Consider the following 20,787-nt stretch of genomic DNA (forward strand, 5'->3'; position numbering starts at 1 on the left):
ATATCCCTTCATGTCCACCAACACCCAAACACCTCCCCGCTGACAAACTGCAAAAAACTAATGTGGCAACTGCCTCCAGATTTGGAGCTTTATATGCAAACTGTTTATGACATTCACAAAACTGGAAAAGAACCGCAGTAGTGCTGTGCTTCTGAAAAGACGAAGCCAATTTCAGAATCCAATTTTCAAAAGGAAATGCCATGTTTGTTTCATGTCAGCCTCTGCTTCAGATGAGGGAAAAAAAAAAAGAAAAGCCAAACAAAGCAAAAGCCGTTGGTCTGGCTGGTTATTTCCCAGCAAAGCAAAGGGCAGATGGAAGGGTGTTCAGTTGGCCATAGCACCCTATCTCATCGACCTCCAACTGCCTTGGGAACGGCTGAGCTAAGCTTAACCCCTATTGAATGAGGACGCACACACACACACACACACACACACACACACAGTTTCAAATGTTGAATTTAAATAATATTATTTTAAAAATATAGGCTGGGCTGTCACACGGCCAGGTGGTCTGCCTGCTCCAGCAGTTCTGACGACACACCAGGCCAGATGCGCAGTTGCCGAGGCCCGCCTCTCAATCACGCCGCGCTGACAGCACGGCACACGGCCACGGCTGCAAGTGTCACCCAGCAGTCTCTCATTATGAGGGGAGGGTTTCTGGAAGTGAGCCTGTGGCATTTGTGGAGATTTAGAATTAACCTGTGGAGTGTGAACATACGTAAAAAATGAGAAACTCACCTCTACCTTTGCATCAATTTGCCTTTACATGTGTCGATTACAGCTTCCAGCTACCATCATGCATGTGGAACTAACAACTGAATAAAACCCATGGTCACACAGACACAGAGAAGGGTCTAGAAGCACTGTCAATGTAATATATGGAAGGTGTCAAATCACTCATCGAGATTCTGGTCAAAAACAAGCATGCAGGCAAAAATATAATTGATTTCTAAATGGGTTTCTTTCCCTTGTATTCAGCTTTCCTCTCAAAGACCATTTGCTTCCCACTGTCGGCTGGTGAAAACAACCTGAATGTTGCTTCTGCTGGTCGACACCAGGTGTAAATAGAACACCAGTGCCGACGAGCCATGTCTCTGTGGTCTCCCCACTACTGGCTGCTTGTGCATCAGTTCCACTAACCCCCGTGCCAGCTGCTGGACATGCAGGCAGTGTACACTGGACCCCAGCAGGTGGAGGGAATAAGGCTCAGTAGCCTAGAGATGGCGGGGGTGTCGTTCAGTCACTAAGTCACGTCCAACTCTCTGCAACCCCATGGACCGCAGCACACCAGGCCTCCCTGTCCATCACCAACTCCCAGAGCTTCCTCAAACTCATGTCCATTGAGTCAGTGATGCCATCCAACCATCTCATCCTCTGTTGTCCCCTTCTCCTCCTGCCTTCCTTCAATCTTTCCTAGCATCAGGGTCTTTTCCAATGAGTCAGCTCTTCACATCAGGTGGCCAAAGTATTGGAGCTTCAGCTTCAGCATCAGTCCTTCCAACGAATACCCAGGGCTGAGTTCCTTTGGGATTGGCAGGTGATTGGGATGGCACCTTCTCATCCTGTACAAGGACACCCCGTGACTGTGGTCTGCCCACCACTGGGCACTGGCTGTATCTAATCTATTTCTACGCTGTGTTGTCATTGGTCAAAATGGCCTTGTTCTCCCGTTCCCTCCATTTCCCAACTGAAAAAGGAAAAGACCCAATAAGCCTGGGTTCAATTTGTTCTGGCAATCATCACAAAGTTCCTACTCCAAGGGAGGCCCTGCCCATCGGCGCGGAATGACACTCAGCCATCCAGGGTCCAGACAAAGGAGACCCTGCTTTTCTCTGAGTGTATTCAGCCATGTAGAGACATATTGGCTGAGATCCTGCCCATTCGCATCTTAATGGGAAAAAGAGAGAGAAGAACCCGATTTTTTTTTTTAAAGAGAGAATGAAAGATTATCAAGTGACACCAGACAACAAAACGTGAACTTGGTTAAGAGGGAAGAAAGGAAACTATTTTGACTGCAGGACAGTAAATCACTGATATAATGTAGATACATATATTTCACTGCTATCCAGCCAAATGATGCTTTTACTACAGATAAAGGTTACTATAATGATACTGAAATGTGGAGCTGAAGGAAATTATGCTTGGAGGTTGGATTATATGAGCTTCTCTCATCTGTCTTCTACTTCCTCTCTTCCCTTCTCTCTCTCTTTCTCTTTTCCCTTCACTAAGGTGCAGCTGCACTTTAATTCAACCAAATGAAACTGTTCAGATGAAATACCAACAAGATGCAGTCTAAAGTGTAATTTTTCTGAAACAAGTGTGTAAGTTTATTAAAAAAAAAACCCAAGTACAAGTCAAAAGGTGAAAAAAATACATTACACTATGATGAAAAAGAAGTCATTTAAGAAAAGATTGAATAGAACTTTTTCTTGAAATGGCATATGGAGGCTTTTACAACACTGAAAGAAGTCACTTTTTCTTAATATTTGTCCTTATTCTCTGCTCATGCATAGAAGGAAAATGTTTGAAGATAAGGTCACTTTAAATTCTGGGCCATGGCACATGTTCTTCTCCGGGGCCAACTGTCCTCATCTTTCCCCTTTTCAACTGGATTTAATGATAGTTGTTCTACTGTCCAACACTCCTGTCTACTAGGAAAACAGTTGACAAGCAGTCAAGTCAGAGCTACACGCATGACAGACCAGAAATCATTTCTCCAGCACGTCCCTCATTTCAAAGAATAAGTAATGAACAGGGGGAAACTAAGTTAATTTTAAAATCTGTTATTAGTTGCTTCTCTTTAGTCATGATGGAAAATAGGGGGGAAAAAATTACAGATTCAATAACAATGGGCACTTCTTCCATTACAGAGAATGGTTAATTCGATGGACGAATCATTAGAGAATGATCCCTCTGGCCTTTTGCAACTCCAGACACAGAAACACAAAGGAAAAGTTTAAGATATAAAATGCACCATGAAAGTGCTGGAAAAGTGAACTACAGTCCCCAGTGAAATTACCTCTTATGGCAATTAAGAGCCCGTTTGTTGGAGCATTAACAGCCTCAGGCAAACTCCACAAGCCCATCCCTGGCTGCCGGTAATGACAGATTTCTTAGGGAGTATTATTTAATTAACAATCATTTGAGAGAGCAGCTCAGAGGAGATACTGCATTTACTTACTGGAAACGCTAAGCAATGGTAAGTGGGAAAGACGTGCAATTTGTTAGCCTTCCCATTATCTTCTGTTTCTGAAATGCCTAAGTAGTTGGTAGGTATTTGCCACCAGATATTTTCAGCTGCCTGCTAGGCCAATATGTCTAAAGAACTTCAGCTCTTACTGCCCAAGGCTGCTAATGGTCTTGTGCCGTTTGCTTCTGTTAAGAAATCCCCCAGGGCCTCGCATGCTCAGGGAGAGCCTTCTTTGTGCTTCCCCATCTAGACAAGGGCGACCGCCAGCCCCGCAGCCTTGTGTCCGCGGGGCTCCCTCCCACCCCCATCCATCATTTGCCGCTAATCACCTCACACAAGTGATGCCTTTTGTTCTCACTCCCTTCCCAAGTAGCTTTGGGTTGCATCAGCAGTTTGGTGGCTGGCTGGTCTCATCTCCCCCCAGAGAAGCACCCGTGGCACTGGCGGGGTGGGGGGGGGGGTAGAGGGGGATGAAAAACCCTAGCTCTGGGTAGCCTTCTCCCCTCAAAGTGACTGGACCAAATCCCCCACCTCCAACGGCCTCCTTCAGAGCTGATGATCATTTAGAGACCGACTTCAAACTGGCAGAGGGAGGACCACTTTCAAATCGCTCCGACACACAGTGGGGCTGGCAGCAGGAAGCAAACTCCACCACCAAAGGGGCAAGCTCAGAAAAACGCAAAACTAGTACACTCCGTGGAAGAAGGGGAGAAGGAAGTTATAAAACTTCTCATGTGCTCTCTTACTTCTGACATGTCTTCAAGAGATTTGGTTTAAAATTGATCAGTGGCATAGAAGGATTGTCTTGGGAAATGAGTGTGTCAGTTTAGTTGCTGTGGGAGCCAAACAAAGCTCAAAGCTGGCTAAGACAGTAATTTAAAATTATTATTGGGGAGCTATTAAGTGTAGTCACTTGTGTCCATTAAAATTCCTGACAACAGAAAATCTTTACTTTGACTTGATTGCTGATAAGCTTAGAAATGAACAGTAAGTGTGGAACATGGTAATTAAGCAAAACCAATTTCTGTTCATGACTTCTGAAAAGACAAATCTGAAACCACAGCCACTTAGCTCATGCTTATGTTTGGGCATAGGCTGGGATGGGGTGTGTGTGGAGCACAAGTGTCCACAGTGGATTAAGACTGACTACAGGAGCTAAAGACTTTTCTCTTTGAGTCTTTTGAATCCAAACTAGCTTTCACTCAAATAATATCAAAGGCATCTGATTAAACACATCTCCCAGCAGGATTTTATTGCAGGGCATGCTTTATTATGTACAGTATAATCAGACTCATATAATATGGCATCAGCCAGTGAATGTCTTGTTTTGAAACAACTTGTGGAAATAGATTTTATCCCTTTCTTTAATCCTAATTTGATGCTATTAACCAATTCCATTATTTAAATTGACTATTAAGATGGGAATCAGCTTGATTTATCAGAATGCGTTTCCCATTAATAAGGCTTTCGTGTTAGTCTCTTTCTTTAGCCTTCATTTACTTTTAGTACTTTGAAGAAAGACATTTGCAAAATCTCTTTCCTTAACATGGATGAAAGTATGTGGATTGTTTCCTGTTAAACTATTCTTAGCCTCACAGTATAAGAACAAAAGCTTGTAGGGTTTATATGGGTTTCTTTTAAAGACTCTTTACTATATAGAAAAGATGAAAGGGGTTACAGGAGAAAGAAAAAATAAATTAAATTTTGCAAAGAGATACATAAGAGCATTTTCCATTCCAAAGAAATCCAAACCCTTTACCAACATAAAAAAGAATATACAGAGATTTTAACTGCTAATGCAGTTTCCACTAGAACATCTTTGTGACACCCCTATATGGTATTTAAATATCCGAAAGGGGGAAATGTCAGCATAAAAACACGGGAGGCATATGGTTTTTCCAGACAGAAGAGCTAACAATCCTATCTCGCCACAAATGTTACCTGAGATTAATCGGCAGGTCATTTTTTAAAATTCCTTTCTTTACTGATATTGTACAGCAAGTCAAAATAGAAACAGCTAGAATCAAGCATCATCCCCAACTGACTGCTCTCTAGAGATGGACCACTAATTCTTTTCCTCTGTGTGTGCGTATGTGTGTGTGGTCAGTCACAGCTGTGTCTGACTCTTTGTGACTCCATGGGCTGTAGTCCGCCAGGCTCCTCTGTCCATAGGATTCTCCAGGCAAGAATACTGGAGTGGGTTGCCATTTCCTCCTCCAAGGGATCTTCCCGACCCAGGGTTAGAACTCAAGTCTCCTACATTGGCAGGTGGGTTCCTGACCACTGTGCCGCCAGGATGCTTTTAAGGTCAACACTTCTCCTAGGCAAAAATGAGTTAAACGCTCTTAATATGATGTAAAGTCAGCATTTGAAAATATCACCAATGTAAATGATTTGTAAAAGACTTTCTGGCCCTTGGATTCCACCCCCAGCTTTCGGCAGACCCAAAGTTCAGTCTGTGGGAAACTCCTTGCCTGCAGTCTTGTGCCCCATCTTCTCCCCACTGCCCCCCAAAAAAGGCAGGTTCCATAATCTCCATAAATGCTGTCCCAGTTTATAAACTTCACTGCCAGAAGACCCATTTTTGTTTAAATCTCTTTGGCTACTAAGGCCATGTTCCCCACTCCAGATTCCTAGGACATGTCCATCTTCAGTAATGATGAATTTTTAAAATCTGGATGTCGTTATTGAGCTGAACCGTGGCTTTCCTCCTCCAGCCTTAGAGATTTCTTTCCTTGGACACTGCAGGTGTCATCTTTAAGGCCTTGATGACTCCTCTGTATCTGCTCCAAGCTCCCACCTCACTCCTCAGTCCTCTCAGAAACTGGCAAAGCTCTGGTGAGAATCGCAGTCCCACCTGGAGGCTCCTTGGAATCCTACCCTTAATCCTACTTTGAACATCGCCCTCCAGGTGCCAAGATGCTTTCTGAATGATGTCACATTGCTGAATTGATGTCCACTTTTTATTTGAGTTCTATTCCACATTCTATTTTATTCCTGTTTGATGCCAACACTGTGCTAATTCTGAAGATTCAGAGGTGACAGTCACTGACCTCAGAGAATTCGCAGGGGTGGGGGCAGGCAGACCATGGGGCTGTGCTGGTGGGATGGACAGAGCAGCAGGGGGGCAGAGACGGCAGGCTTGATGATTAATCAGAGCTCCCGGGAGGGAGGCTGCTAAGCAAAGACGGGCCTGGGAAAGGCACTCACGTCTGAGCAAAAGCATGAGGGTGTGGAGATGTAGAGTCTGTAGTTTATTCTGATGGACAAGAAAGCGAGAGGGCAGGGGCAGGAGATGAGTCTAGAATGGTGGGTAGGCGTCCGGTCATGTAGGTCCTTTAAGTGCCTTGTCAAGGAGTTCAGATTGTATCAGCTAAGAAATGAGAAGCTGTTAGAGGCCTTTTAGCAGGTGTGTGCCCTGATACGATCCCTTTGGCTGATTAGAGAGTAGCTTAGAACAGGGACACCAGCTATGCAGCTGCTGCGGTGGTGAAGACATGAAGTTTCGAGTGTGAGAACTGTGACAAGGGCAGCAGGCCTGGAGAGGAAGGACAGGGTTTGAGAAGGGCTTAGAGAGCAGAAACGGTAGAATCTGACGGTCTAAGAAGCCAGATACAGGGGAACGGAAGGAATCTGACTTCTGGATTTTACTTGGATAGCTAAAAGTGCCAATCATTCTCCAGGCTAGAAAAAAGAGAAATAGAGCAAGAGACCCAACAGAGAAAAAAGTTAGGAGTCAGACTGGGAGGCAGTGATATCCACCATGACTCATCAATCTTACATTTGTTAATGACTTCTCATTTTGAGTTGTTACTAGATTTTATCATGTTCATCACCGCTCTGTTTATATCCTAATACCTCTCCAAAGAGCCATGTGTCGAGAGCTAAGCCACAAGCTTTATCACCATCATTTTCACTGGTTTCTGCTTTGGTAAAATCTCAGTGCTTAGTGACCATGACTTTAGATATCCTTAAAATTATGAATGAATATTAAACACTTGATGCAGAACTTGCTCCTGTGTAATAGTACTTGTCATTGCACTAAAGTTCAGAATGATCCACTGATGACAATTCTCCAGTCAGCACTGAACAGTCAGAACCATACCTTCTCATCGGTCACGCCTGAGGAAGGCATAATCAACGTTCCACGCGTTCAGCTCACATAGAGCTCCCTCTTTATGGGCACCCATCTCCGCACAGCCTATTCCATTCCTAAATGCAGACTAGGTCGTTTGGACAGGATCTGTTCTATGTAAGTTTTTTAAACCAAAGAATAACTATCACCCCACCCCTACTGCATCAATCCCTTTTAAATACGAAAACTTAACCTCTGCTATTTGAGATTACCAACGTTCCTCCACATTGAACTCAATGGCCCTGAACGGCTTGATTCACAATACAGGTGTGGCAGCCTGCACATCCTAAAAATGGCCACAGCGACATCTCCTGTCCAGGCTCAGCCGGAGGTTTGCAGCCCCCCTGGTTTGAGGTGGCATCGACTCCCCTTCCCTTGTGTGTGTGGACTTGCTAGTGGCGTGTAACCAACAGAAGTGATGCTGAGAGGATTCTGAGGCTGGATCCTAAGAGGCGATGCGGCTTCTGCTTGGAGAACAGGAGCAGCAGCATCCACACGGGAGCCCTGACCGTGCCCGCAGTCAGCGGCCCTCACGAGCCACCACGCTGTGAGGAAGCCCGCCTTAGTCCAGGTGGAAATGGCACATGAACTACTAGGTGAAGCCACGTGGCACCAGAAGCCCCATGAGCCCAGTCCAGCCCCATGTGCTGCAGAGGCCTGAGAAACCCCACCAGAACCTCCCGGCCCACACACCCAAATTCCTCACCACGGAAACCACAAGAACTAATGAAATGCTGTTTTAAGCCACTACATTTTGAGGTGATTTGTTTCATAGCAATAGCTAGCCAGAAATCAGGAATTAGCACCAAAATAACTCAGTACAAGGTCTAATGATGGAAGACCTGAGGATCCCATCCCCTTTGCCTCATTCCGTGAGATGTTTGTGCCTCTCGATCCAGGCCTGAGCCTTGCTGGTGCCCTTGATGCCAAAACTACACCAGGTTCTGATGAGCCTGGAAGGACTGAGAAGACCCTGGATTCAGAGCAGCTCTCACTCCTGAGAGTCATCAGGTCACTTCCCGAGGATCCCACTCTGCTCGCGAGACCTAGTTTTAGGCCACTTTGCTTTGTGTCATTTGGGAATTTCTTTTTTTATACATCACCTGTTAACATGGTACAACTCCTCCAGAAAAGCACACAAACTTAGCTTTAATATAAACTCAGCAATTCTAGCAGAGGGCTAGTGGGGCCAGGCTTCCGGGGTGCAGAGGGACTCCTGTTTAGAGTCCAAATGAGGACCACCTCACACTCTTGCTTGAAAGGGGGTGCCAGTTACTGAGCTAGAGGACAATCGGGGACTAAAGATAGCCCAGAGAAGTGAGAACAGTTAGCTAGTCTCTGCCCCACAATGGTATCACTATGATGTAATTAGAACCAGGTTGCTGCTGCAGCCTACAGATCAGAGAACCACTCACATCATGTGTGGATGGCTAGGCCTGGTCTGCTGCGGCAATCCAAGATACAAGTGGTATCAAAGTGGACAAGAGAACATTGAATCTTAGGCTTAAAGACAATACTTTCTACAACTACCTTCTCAAAAGGTCATTGAGATCTATGGATAAGGGATAACATCAGCCTAGGATCAGCCAGTTCTAATGTAACGACTTAACTGTATCAGTTCATTTGAGATATTTCTAGAGTATAGTTCTTGCTTTCTGATAAAACTGAAGTGGCTAAATTTTGTTTCTTCAATTGAAGGTTGTATGGCAACATGTCTTAACAAGTTGCTAACAAATGGTATTTTTCAGGACAGCTTTTAAACCAATTGATCTTCTTTCAAAGGCAGAGTTACATAGCATCCCTTTGCATAGGTATATCATAATTTTTAAAATCATCTACTGTTGGAAATCTATTTTAGGCCATGTAATGTTTCAAATCCCAATTGCCTTGTAAGGTTTCCAAGTATCTCAAAAAAAGATTCTTTAGATTACAACAAGTGATGCCTAAGTCTAGAGTGCTTCTGACAGGTAAAGGTTTGTTACATTCGGTACCCGTTTCCTTGATTTTTGTTGCCTTTATACTATTTACACACCACTTAATACCTTGCTGGTAAGAATAGATGGAGAAGGGAATGGCAACCCACTCCAGTGTTCTTGCCTGGTAAATGCCATGGACAGAGGAGCCTGGCGGGCCTCAGTCTATATGGGGTTGCAAAGAATTGGACATGACTGAGCAACTAACATATTCACTCAAAAATAGATACTAAAATCAGTATGGAAAAATGTTAACTCAAAATAAAAGTCTGAAAGCCTAGAATAATAATATCAAGCTGTTAAGTACTTCTTATAGCTTAAAAATACACTAGCCACCCAGTTAATATTTATTAAGCACCTAGCATTTACCAAATGCTACCGTAGGAATCAAGGATACATGAGTAAAAGATCCTATCGGTACCTTCAAGGAGCTTACAGAATGGGGACAGAGACAAGTAAGCCATTACAACACTGAATGACCAAAAGCCAAGAACGGAAATGCACGAGGTGCTTTGAGGAAAAGACAAAAAGGGAAATAGAAAGTAAAATAAATAAATAAAAACAGGACTTAATCTGCAGTATTAGGCACGATGATCCTTTGAAGACGATTATTATCCTCATATCTGAGACTCAGAAAGGCTAAGGAGACACCCCGTGTGTCACACATCGAAAAGCAGAGCTGGAGGAAGTCTCACCAAGGCGTCCCAAGCCCCACCACGCATCACTCACTCTTTCAAAGAGAGGAAAGTACTTTGAAACCATGCAGTAGGAGACAAGTTTCTCTTTTCCTTTAACAGAATAGATAATAAATATCAACGAGATTTTTGCTTTGTTTTGTTTTCCAGGGGGATTTCTTTTCCTTGAACAGATTATCCAGTTGTCTCTTTGTGTTCATTCTTTACACATTAGAACTATGAAAGATAAAACACCCACAACCCCAATGTGAGAGTCAGTATTGTGTGAAAAGAACACTATGTGGGGACTGACGGGTCAACACCGTCCCCGGCTAAGGTGGAGTTCAAGGCAGCCACAGGAAGTCACTCAACAGCCTGGATTCAGTGTGCGCGTCCGGAGTTGCTGAGAATTGCTCCAAGGGAGAGGAGGGAGTTCACATTCTTTATGCCCAAAGCTGCTTTGAAGTTTTGGACTAAAAGAGAAGGAAGGTTCTTGCCTCTTTAAATAATCAGGCATCAAAGAATGAATTTTTTATCCTTAAGTCTAAAATCAAATTTATTACCTTGCCTCTAACTAGCGCCTCCTCTCAACTTCCTGCCCTAACCCAAGCACGCACCTTCTTTCATACCCTTTAAGAGTGGGGTCTGCTTGCAAGTGTTGCAGACTCTGTCTCCCCAGTACTGAAGAGGTCTCACCACCTGCTCCGCCCTGACCCCTGGCCGAGGGCCCCTCGCCAGCTTTCCCTGGACTCTCACTGACCCCCACCCGTCCCACCCAACAAGTATACGCTTGCATGCTTAAAAGCCCTTAACTGCTCACTATGGACAATTAAATATATTCCAAGCACTCCAGTCGAGCAATAGTCAAAGCTCCTGAGCTACTGGGTTTCGCCCACCTGCCCTGCCTCACCTCTCACTGCCCTCCCGAACAGACCTCGTTCTCCAAGCAAATTAACTTCTTCTTCTCCCCCAGATAGGTCCTTTGCATCCTGCACCCACATCTCTGCACTTGCACTTTCTTCCACTTCGATGCCTTCCTTCCTTTCTGTCCTGCAAGTGTGGTTCAGATGCCACCTTAAATGTTTCCTCCCTACTAGAAATCATTCCTCCCTCTTCTGAGCTGGTGTGCAGTGATGTGTCCTCAGTGGCTAAGTTGTGTCCGACTCTGCAACCCCATGGACTGTAGCCCACCAGGCTCCTCTGTCCATGGGATTTCCCAGGCAAGAACACTAGAGTGGTTTGCCATTTCTTCCTCCAGGGGATCTTCCCCATCCAGGGATTGAACCTGTGTCTCCTGTGTCTCCTGAATTAGCAGATAGATTCTTTACCACTGCGCCACCTGGGAAGCCCCTCCAACCTGGTGTAGCACTTTGTTTCTACCCATCTTGGGGCCCTGATCACAGAGACTATGCTACAGTCAGTCATGTGCTGCTGAAGCAGCTCACCCCATGACTCGCTATGTGGCATCTGCCAATGGCTGTGGTGGAAATGTTCACACCATGGTTGATTTCAAAGAGTTGGCAAGAGACGTGCAAGTTGGCTTCCATGATCGCCGGGAGGAGCAACCGGAGCACACCACTCTTCATCTGTTTCTTTGCAGAATGGGAAAGGAATACCTTTCCATGGAATTCTTGCAAAGATTAACTAATGAAGAGAATGCATGTTACTCAACACCACCTGACGTGGAGTAAACACTCCATGCTAGTGCTTCCGCTGAGACTGCTCCATAACTCCTACTGCTGCTCGGACCCTATCGTCACCACTGCTAGGAACGGCGTCAGGCCTGGACCTACTTCTGCTACTATTTCCACTGCTCAAAGTAATGGTAGTATCTGCCCCACTAAGGGCATCCCAGGTGGTGCTAGTGGTAAAGAACCCACCTGCCAAGAGGCAGGAAACAAAAGAGATGCAGGTTCGATCCCTGGGTGGGGAAGATCCCCTGGAGGAGGAAGTGGCAACCCACTCCAGTATTCTTGCCTGGAGAATCCCATGGACAGAGGAGCCCTGGGGGTTATGGTCCATGGGGTCTCAAAGAATCAGACATGACTAAAGCGACTTAGCGCACACACACACACACGCATGCTGCTCCACTAAACTGCAAACGTCTTGAAGTGGGGAAGTGCCTACTAGTTTTCAAGTGCAAGGCTTTTCCTAACACCAAGCTATACATACTTTCTCCCTTAATTCTGACAGTCACCCCATGAGAGTCTATAATTATCTCCAGTTTCTAGACATCCAGCTGAGACTGAAAAAGTTGAAGTCACTTGCTCAAGATTGCACGGGCTCCCCTTGCAGCCGGCAAAGAATCCGCCTGCAATGCAGGTTCAATTTCCAGGTCAGAAAGATCCCCTGAAGAAGGGATAGGCTACCTGCTCCAGTATTCATGGGCTTCCCTGGTGGCCCAGACGGGAAAGAATCCGCTTGCAATGTGGGAGACCTGGGTTCCATCCCTGGCTTGGGAAGATCCCCTGGAGGAGGGCATCCCAAGTGCCCCGCCCTGGACGTGTGGAGTCTCAACCACTGGACGGCCAGAGAAGTCCCTACAAACCATTCTTTGATTAAACCCATCTGATGCTCCACTATCTATCAAATTAATAAATTGTCTCAATTTTAGACAGCAGACTTACCTTTTCCCCTAAACTCTTCCTCCTGTGGATTAATCTTTATGGTCCAGGGAAGACTTATCAGAATTATCTTACCTGCCTAAACTTCTGTACGAAGTCAAAGCTAATAAAAAAAAACCTGAGTTGTGATTATCTGTAACTTCTTATGAAAGAGGAACTTTAGCCAAAGAATTACATTTAAAACACATGCTTTTCTTGAATGAACAGGCACAAATGCAATTACAAATGGCACATAAAGCTAGAAATTAGTGAGCATGTGAGACGACCTTGAAAAAATCAAAACTGATCATTCTTGTCTAACTGCAGTCAAAGAAAGTGCCCATGGACTGAACTGTAGCTTCATTAGCTTGATTAAAAGTGAAAACCAGAGGAAGGGTAAAGTAGGTCAAAAACTTCCTGACTCCTTTAGGATTAAAAGATTCACTAGACGCCAGCATGTGTGAAAGGCTCAGTAAGAATCTATTTGCCATTCTAAGAAGATGTGGAAAGAAAGTCAGGACACCCTCAACTCGAGAAACTGCTTACAAGAGAATTAAACACACAGAACTGGGCACGGACTCCAGCGAGAGGGTTTAAAAGTGAAAACACCTTCATTCACGGCCCAAGCTAGGAAATTCGTAGCCGGAGGGGCAACCTGTACACAGGATATACAAAACAGGTTTTGTTATGGGACTGATCAGGTTTTTCAAAGCCAGCTCTTAATTACATAATTCAAGCTTTCTACCATTTTTTCCTTCTGTTCCTCTCACCCACATGGGGAGACACACATGCACACACTCACACTCACGCTCACACACCCCTCGTCTTACATAAAACCATATATTGTTTCTAAAACCTTCAACTAAGCCACCCTGTGCCTCCCCCTCTGCCACAGCAACCCCACAGTTCCATTTTTGAACATCTTAAAACAGCGCTCCCTCTCCCAAACTAATCTGGTTGTGGGAAGGAGAGGAGACCAAAGAGAGCAAGTGGTGAGAAAAGGAAGATTTCTGGGGCTGATCACAGCTTTAGTGGCTGCTGTAAGACCTCAGCCTGTAGCTCAAGGTTTCCACAGTCTGTGAGGGGCTTGGAGGAGCAGGAAGTCAAAGGAAGATAAATAAGCAAGTGATGACTACCTTTTCTAGGAACTCTCCATGGAAATTAAGAATTCCGTTTGATTTTATAAAAAGGTAAAAGCACAATTCTTCAATTCTAGATTCACCATCAATTTATTAATAGCTTCTTTGAAAGATGGGAAAGGAACTAGGACCACATTAAACCTATGTACTGACTTTAAGATACATCCCATTTCAGACATGCTAGCTGAGGAGCTGGGGGCAGTGGAGGAGGGCCTTCATTAGGCAGGTAAGGCGTGGAGGAGGGCCTGGAAGCAAGAGCGAAGCCCAAACCCGGAAACCCCCACACCTGGACCACCTCTCCTGGTTCTGTGGTTCTGTTGTTCCGCTGAGACTCGGTCACCTCCACAGACAGGTAGCTTTGGGGAGGCTGGTGAGTGGACGGTCACAGAAGAAGACTGGAGCTTCTACTCACTTAATGACTGCCCAGGTAAAATGGAACATCTGTAGGGAATGAAAAAGACTTCAGGTCAGGGAACTATGTCATCTTCCAGCATACAAACCTACACTATACACCATTTCCATTTCATCAGTAGCACAGACATGCACACACAGATCCAGGGATGTTGAAAGCTCGTTTACAGAAGCGCTGAAAATATTTTTTCTTTGTGGGCTTTTCCGATGGGAGCCTTATTGTTTGTGAACTGTACATATTCAAAGACACCATCTTCCTATGAATTTTTCACTCCAGTTTGCACCCGGGACCACCTGTCCTCCACACTGAGGGGTTTGACTCCTCGGTGAAACATGTCTCAGGAGAGACTCGTGACTGGGAGGTGAGGTGACTCTGCACGGAGACGGGTCTGGTTTCATGCTGACACTCCTCGCGGTGCACCGTCATATTTCACTCTAGTGTCCGGGATCCTCGCAAAGTTCTGCCTTTCTTTTTAAGTACGTTATAGAGGCTCTTATTATAAGTAAAAGTGATGGCTTAAGAAGTTTAGCTGTTGGAAACCACAGCAATACAGCCTCCATTTACCGCTACAAAGCATGAGGTCAGAACAGAAAATTAAAACAATCCCACCCCTGTCCTGACTCTTCTGGTCCCGTAGAGATGTCGTTTGAGCTTTACTGAGCAGTATTTCCATTAACCACGAAAAGCTCAGGAAAACTGGAATAACGAAGAGAGAAATCAGAGGGAGACCATAAAAGCCCAGTTCATTTCAAGGAGAAAGCAGTAACCATTCCTTTCCCCTACATTTTAAATATCACAACAAATTTAAGTAACAAAATAAACAATTCACTGAGAGCACACTTTTATGTACAACTTTAATTTCTTCCTACTGGGTTCATTACCAAGCTGTTTACTTTCTTCAGGCAGGATGGGAGGGGAAAAAAAAACTTTTAAAGGACTCATTTAACACAGAAGTCAATTTCCACTAATGTTGTCTTCATGTAGCATACATGGTCTTTCAAAACAGACCTATATATACATATAGTAGTCTCTTCCTTTATAAGAACAACAGCAATTAGCCTACCATCAGACACATCATTGCTATTCTTACCCTGGAGGAAAAAAACGTTAATATGAGAACCATCTTATTTATAATAATTGCAGACTGGTTAGTATTTCTGACAGAACCTATTTTCTCCTCACTCGTATAAACAACTCTAACTATGAAAAGAATAACTCTTCTTTAACTATTGGATAACCCAGATTTTGCTTTCAGAAAAGTTAAGCAGGGAGTATTTTTCATGCATTCTGTCCCAAGAAAGCAGGAAGAAAGTACTTGCCAATCAGCTGCAGCCATCGAGTTATTTAACACAAAAAGAGTTCCCAGGCACTGCGGGCTTTGGAATTCCAGGTGTATCACTAGGGACACGAGAGGGGCACGTGGACCACCAGCCCTTTCACAGGGTCACCAAGGGCTCCACAGGCCCCAAACATCCAGAAGCCACTTCTGTGCGTTTCTCGTGAAACGGAAGTACGTGAGGGCTTTGCGCTGGCGTGTAGGAGGCCAAAGTGGGCAGGAAAGAGAGATGAAAGCAGAAGCAACTGAACAGCCTACAAAATATTCATCACAAAGATTCCACAGAACGCCTCCTTTTTCTCCTGAGCTCTTCAGATCACGCTTATAGGTAGAGATAGGAGGTTTTAATTGGCAAGAATGCATATCTAGTTTGTTAGAGATGGGAGAATAGAAGGGACAGTCTTAAAATTCCTCAAAATCTACTTAAAATTCCCTAAAATTCCTCTCAAAATTTCCTCAAAACTCATTCCATTCAGAAAATTCAGCAGTGGGAGCAGGAGAGGGAACATTTGTATGGCCCACCCTCTCACCCAATGTACACGCATCTGCTCACTTAGAGCCCAAAAGCAACGTGATTAAAGTAGCTAGAGAAAGTCATCAAAATCATTGAAAGTAATGCTTAGGCAAAATGTACACATATGAGACACAGACGTTAAAGGAAATGCATTAAACAGAATATACATTTTGAGTTCTATCTTTGATAAGTGTGACCCCAAAAGAAAATTTTCTCTACAAAGTTTTCAAATGGTTCTTCAATGTTTCCTCATACCAAAAAGAAAAAAAAAAAAGCTTGGCTATTACAGAATTGGTCTGGGCCAGAATTTACTCCCCAATAATACTTATCACAGATGCAGAGATCTATAAAATAATATATATATATAATTTATAATAATATTTATATATAGTTAGCCCTTTCAGATATATGTTTTGGTCCAAAAAGTGCCCAAGAGATATGTTTCAGGCTCAGCTTCATCATTTCTACACATGACTCAGTAATTTTTCCTCGTGTGGCTGTTCAAATGTCAATTGACACCTTAGTCATTTACAGAACATGGTCACCTACATTGTCCCAAAAAATCCTCATGGGCATCCTGTGAAGTAGGTGGGAGAAATATTAATAGCATTCACTGCTTAATAGAGGAATAAAAATTCATAGATGTCAACAAGTCAGAGGTAATGAAAGCAGAACCAGGGGTCAAACTGTCTGACCCTTAGTCTAGCAAACATATGCGAAATTTCAGATAGGTCTGTGTTTCACAAGGTATGGAATATTCCCACTGTGGCTACCAATCCCAGGATTCATTCTAGCAACTGCCTTTTTCTTTCTTTTTTTTTTTTTTTTGGTAATGCTCTTTAGTCCATCTTCTAGCTCCCTAAAACAGCATAGCTAATTCTCACCAATCTTTTTCATTAATTCATCTCTGGGGTTAAGGTTCCTTCTTCCAGAAGGTCTCCCCTTAGACAAGGATCAGTGAGCTGGGTTTCCGTGGATCAGTCTAAAGAGAAGAGGAACAACTAATACTTGGTGACCCCCTTCTAGCACACCATTGTTCTTAACATTAACAAACATGTCACTCAAAAGAAGACATAGCTAGCTTGCTTTCACTTGACAATCAATCTGCCTCTAGAGCTAGAACCGATAAGAGGCACAGCCTCCCATTCTGTTATAGAGATTCTATAGTCTCCCCCAGCTTATTCCCCTTTATCACCTCTCATTGAAATGATTTCTTCTTCAGAGGTGAAATGGCATATTGCATGGAATGATTATAAGATATCTTTTTAATTCTCTTGTTCAATAGTATTTGAGAGGAAGCGAACACGAGTTCTGATGACAGGTAGAAGGTGGTAACTGAGTTAGCATCAGTGCATGCATTCTAAACCACTTGCAGAAATGGGGCATTACCTAGTTGCATGAGTCTGAAATGGCCAAATAAACACATTTGTTCTAAGATGACAGCAGTTCTCCACGTTAACAGTGAAAATATTAAGCCCACAGAGGACATTCTAACTGTTCGGACAGAATGGCTTGAGTGCTAGGCCAGCTCATTAAATCCAGCCCAAGTAAAGGAAGAAAAGGTTGATGAGGTCATAGCTCAGGAGTGAGGTCACCAGCCAATCTGACCTCATAGCAACAAAAGAAGTTTGACTGATGAAAAGGTGTCCCCGGGGTAGAAGTCAACATCCCTTTGCCTAAATGAGTCTTTCAGCTCAGGGGGAAAATAATGTTGGCTAGAACTCTCTCCTGTGCCCAGGGAAGCATGTGACTAATAGCACTTTAAAGTCTATTGTGAATGATATAATGATTAACTGACTTTTCAGATCCTAGAAAGGTCACATTAGCAGCCCCTGTCCGTGCTTCAGAGCTGAAGCGGTAGTGTGTGACACTCAAATTCCACCATGAGCTCAGAGAACGATTAAAGTCAGAAGTGACCCATGGCTGCTCATAAATGAAGTCTGACTCCTGATATTATCAATAACGTGGAGCAGGCAAAATATAATTGCGGGTGGCAAAAAAGATGGTTAGATTCGGTTTTCTAAGGAACCAAGAAAAGCAGTGGGGCTAATGAAAATATTAACTATTAGTTGTCAATTTTGGAAATGAATGCTATTTTTAAGAATGTAGGAGGTTGTCTTATCATAAATATTTCAAAGAGCCAATCAATAATACAGCATACCCCTCTAGTTACCAATGTGAAGAAATTTATTCACTAGTTTTATTTCTGCTGAAATCCATTTTTGAAGGTTTGGGATTGATTATATCAAGATAAGTTGTCTTCTTTTTATCAAAATATTATTTACTACTTAAACACTTCTAAAGCAGTAACATGTTATGAGTCCTTCATTTGTTGACTAGAAAAGCCGAATATTTACTGACATTTCTTCAAAACTTGCTATAAGCCCACAGCAAAGAATTTGACATCATCAAACTGTGTTTTCCTTCACTTGACAGGAAGTCGACTTCAAGCAGACTGACTTGAATCAGGACCTCACTGGGGAAGCATAAGTGTTCAATAAACTGCATTATTTTTTCATCTGGAAAATACTGAAGAGCAGTGGCTTTTGTCATCCTGGACTTTACTTTCTGAAAACCTGGCCATCCCATGCGGACTTCTGGTAGAATGAGCAATGCAAAGAGCTGGCTTGGACTTGGCATGTCCTTGTACTTCTGGGGATTGATGGACCTTACCACCCCTGTTCTCTCGGGCACACCAACACCACCAGGCAAACTACAAGTGTTCCTGTCAGACAAGCCACAGTCACACCCACGGACAAAGAGGAGTTGGGTTTGGAACCAGTTTTTTGTTCTGGAAGAATACACTGGAACTGACCCTTTGTATGTCGGCAAGGTAAGAACTGCCAAAGAGAACAATAAATTATCTGAGTACCGGATATTGAAACTGAATAGGAATATGAACTATGAAAGTTTGCATAGTCTGAGGCTTGAGAACAATTTTAAACTAGAGGTATGTTAATTGACAGCTAGTTGAGATCTAGCTTTTGCTTTGTCAGATACTGGTCAGAAAGGAAAGACTTCTCTCCTTGTCCTTGCCTCTGTTCTGAGTGTGAAAGGCTAGGAATTGGGTTTTTGGAGGAAAAGCCTTGGGTCCTGCAAGAACTGTTCAAGTCCTCACACAGGCAGCAGCAGCCTCAGGAATAACAGGATAAGGAAGAAGTAAACTGAGAAATGCAAAGGGAGGAGCTTAGGGTGTTTTTTTTTTCCCCCAAAACATTTCCACAGGTATTGCCTGAGGCCAAAACTTAATGGGAAAAAAAAAAAAAAAGAATAAAACATTCTTCATTTCAGAAGATCCTAGCTTGTGCTTTAGGATAGCTGGAGACGATCAATGAATATATTTATAAACTTTACACTCGAAATGCCTTGATTCATCTAGCATCATTTCATTTTTAATCGGGGCTTTCTCCTGTGTTTACTTTATTTGCATGTTAATCAGAGGCCATTTTGCAAAAGCAACTAAGTGAGAGAACACGGGAAACAAGGAACTAATTAGAAAATGAATAATTCATTCAAATAACTTAAACACTTGCTTAGTACACAGGCTAAGAGTGCAGATTGCAGAGTCAAACACATGTGGGTGCAAAACCCAGCTCTGCCAATTGCTTCCAGAGTGACTCTGGGCAGGTCACTAAGTCCTGTTAACCTCTGTTTCCCCAAATGTTGAAGAATAATAAGAGAATTGCAACTTCTCAAGAGTTGTCTACATAAGCTCTTTCCTCAACTTCCACCCACTTCTCAACCAGGCGGGGCTTCCCTGGTAGCTCAGTCGGTAAAGAATCTTCCTGGGTTCGATCCCTGGGTTGGGAAGATCCCCTGGAGAAGGGCATGGCAGGCCACTCCAGTCTTCTTGCCTGGAGAATCCACGGACAGAGGAGCCTGGCGGGCTACAGTCCACCGGGACACAAAGAGCCGGACACACCTTAGTGGCTAAGCCACCACTGAGCCCAGGCAGCTGCCTTCCGCCCTCCCTCCGCACGGACGCCGTGTTTTCGGGGCTCCTCGGCACCTCGCCACCCCCAGAGCTGGCGGTTCAGTTTACGGGGCCGCCCCACGGGGGCCTTGGACGCTGCTGCCCAGCCCCTCCTTCCTGACTCGGGGTTCTTGCCTCAGCTTCGCGGCGTTCACAGCCCGGTTCTTACTCCTGCCCTCTCAGCCCCTCGCCGGTCCTCCCTGTCCAGCTGGCCCAGCCTGCGGGGTCCTGTCAGCTCTGCCCGGGGCCTCTTCCCTGTCACACTCACCCCCGCGGGGTGGTTTTAAACTCATCCCTGTGGCCTTAAACCCCTAAACCAAGGAATTCAAAGCCTCCGTCTCTGGCTCAGACCACTCGTCCGAGCTTCAGACTGAAAACCCTCGCGCTCCGCATTTAGGACTCCTCAGCCTCCATCCGCTGAAGCGCCCCCGATCTCCCTCCGGAACCGAGTCTGCCCTCGGTCGTCCCAGGGGCGCCCTTGCCACCACCCGGTTCCTAAGCCTGGGCCCTTCTGGTCAGGCGGCCTCTGCGCCTGCAGATGCCCTTAGTCCGGAGCCAGATAAACCCTCCGCCCTCCCACCCCCGCGCCCACCGTCCTCTCAGCTGCGCAAACACCGGGCCTCCCAACAGCCGCCTTCCTTCTGCCCGCACTTCCTTCCGGGCCATTCTCCACACACGATCTTTCGAAATGTGAGTCAGAGAGTAAGACTCTGGCTGCGATGCAGGAGACCCAGGTTCGATCCCCGGGTCGGGAAGAGCGCCTGGAGGAGGGCAGGGCAACCCACTCCAGGGTTCTGGCCTGGAGAACCCCACGGACAGAGGAGCCCGAGGGGCACAG

General features: G+C 44.7%; 1 protein-coding gene across 2 annotated transcripts in view; it reads left to right on the forward strand.

Annotated features, from left to right (window-relative positions):
- Nucleotides 1-20,787, forward strand: part of CDH20 (cadherin 20) — a 204,588-nt gene that overhangs the window by 132,777 nt on the left and 51,024 nt on the right. Inside the window, exon 2 of one of the 2 annotated variants that reach the window (XM_043444235.1) lies at nucleotides 18,413-18,809. In XM_043444235.1, coding sequence (XP_043300170.1) covers nucleotides 18,564-18,809 — 246 coding nt within the window. In that variant the 5' untranslated portion in view covers nucleotides 18,413-18,563. Of the gene's footprint in view, nucleotides 1-18,406; nucleotides 18,810-20,787 lie in introns of those variants that run through there. The other variant, XM_043444236.1, reaches the window with a different exon arrangement.

Source organism: Cervus canadensis, chromosome 23 (assembly GCF_019320065.1).
Source record: "Cervus canadensis isolate Bull #8, Minnesota chromosome 23, ASM1932006v1, whole genome shotgun sequence".
Lineage (NCBI taxonomy): Eukaryota > Metazoa > Chordata > Mammalia > Artiodactyla > Cervidae > Cervus > Cervus canadensis.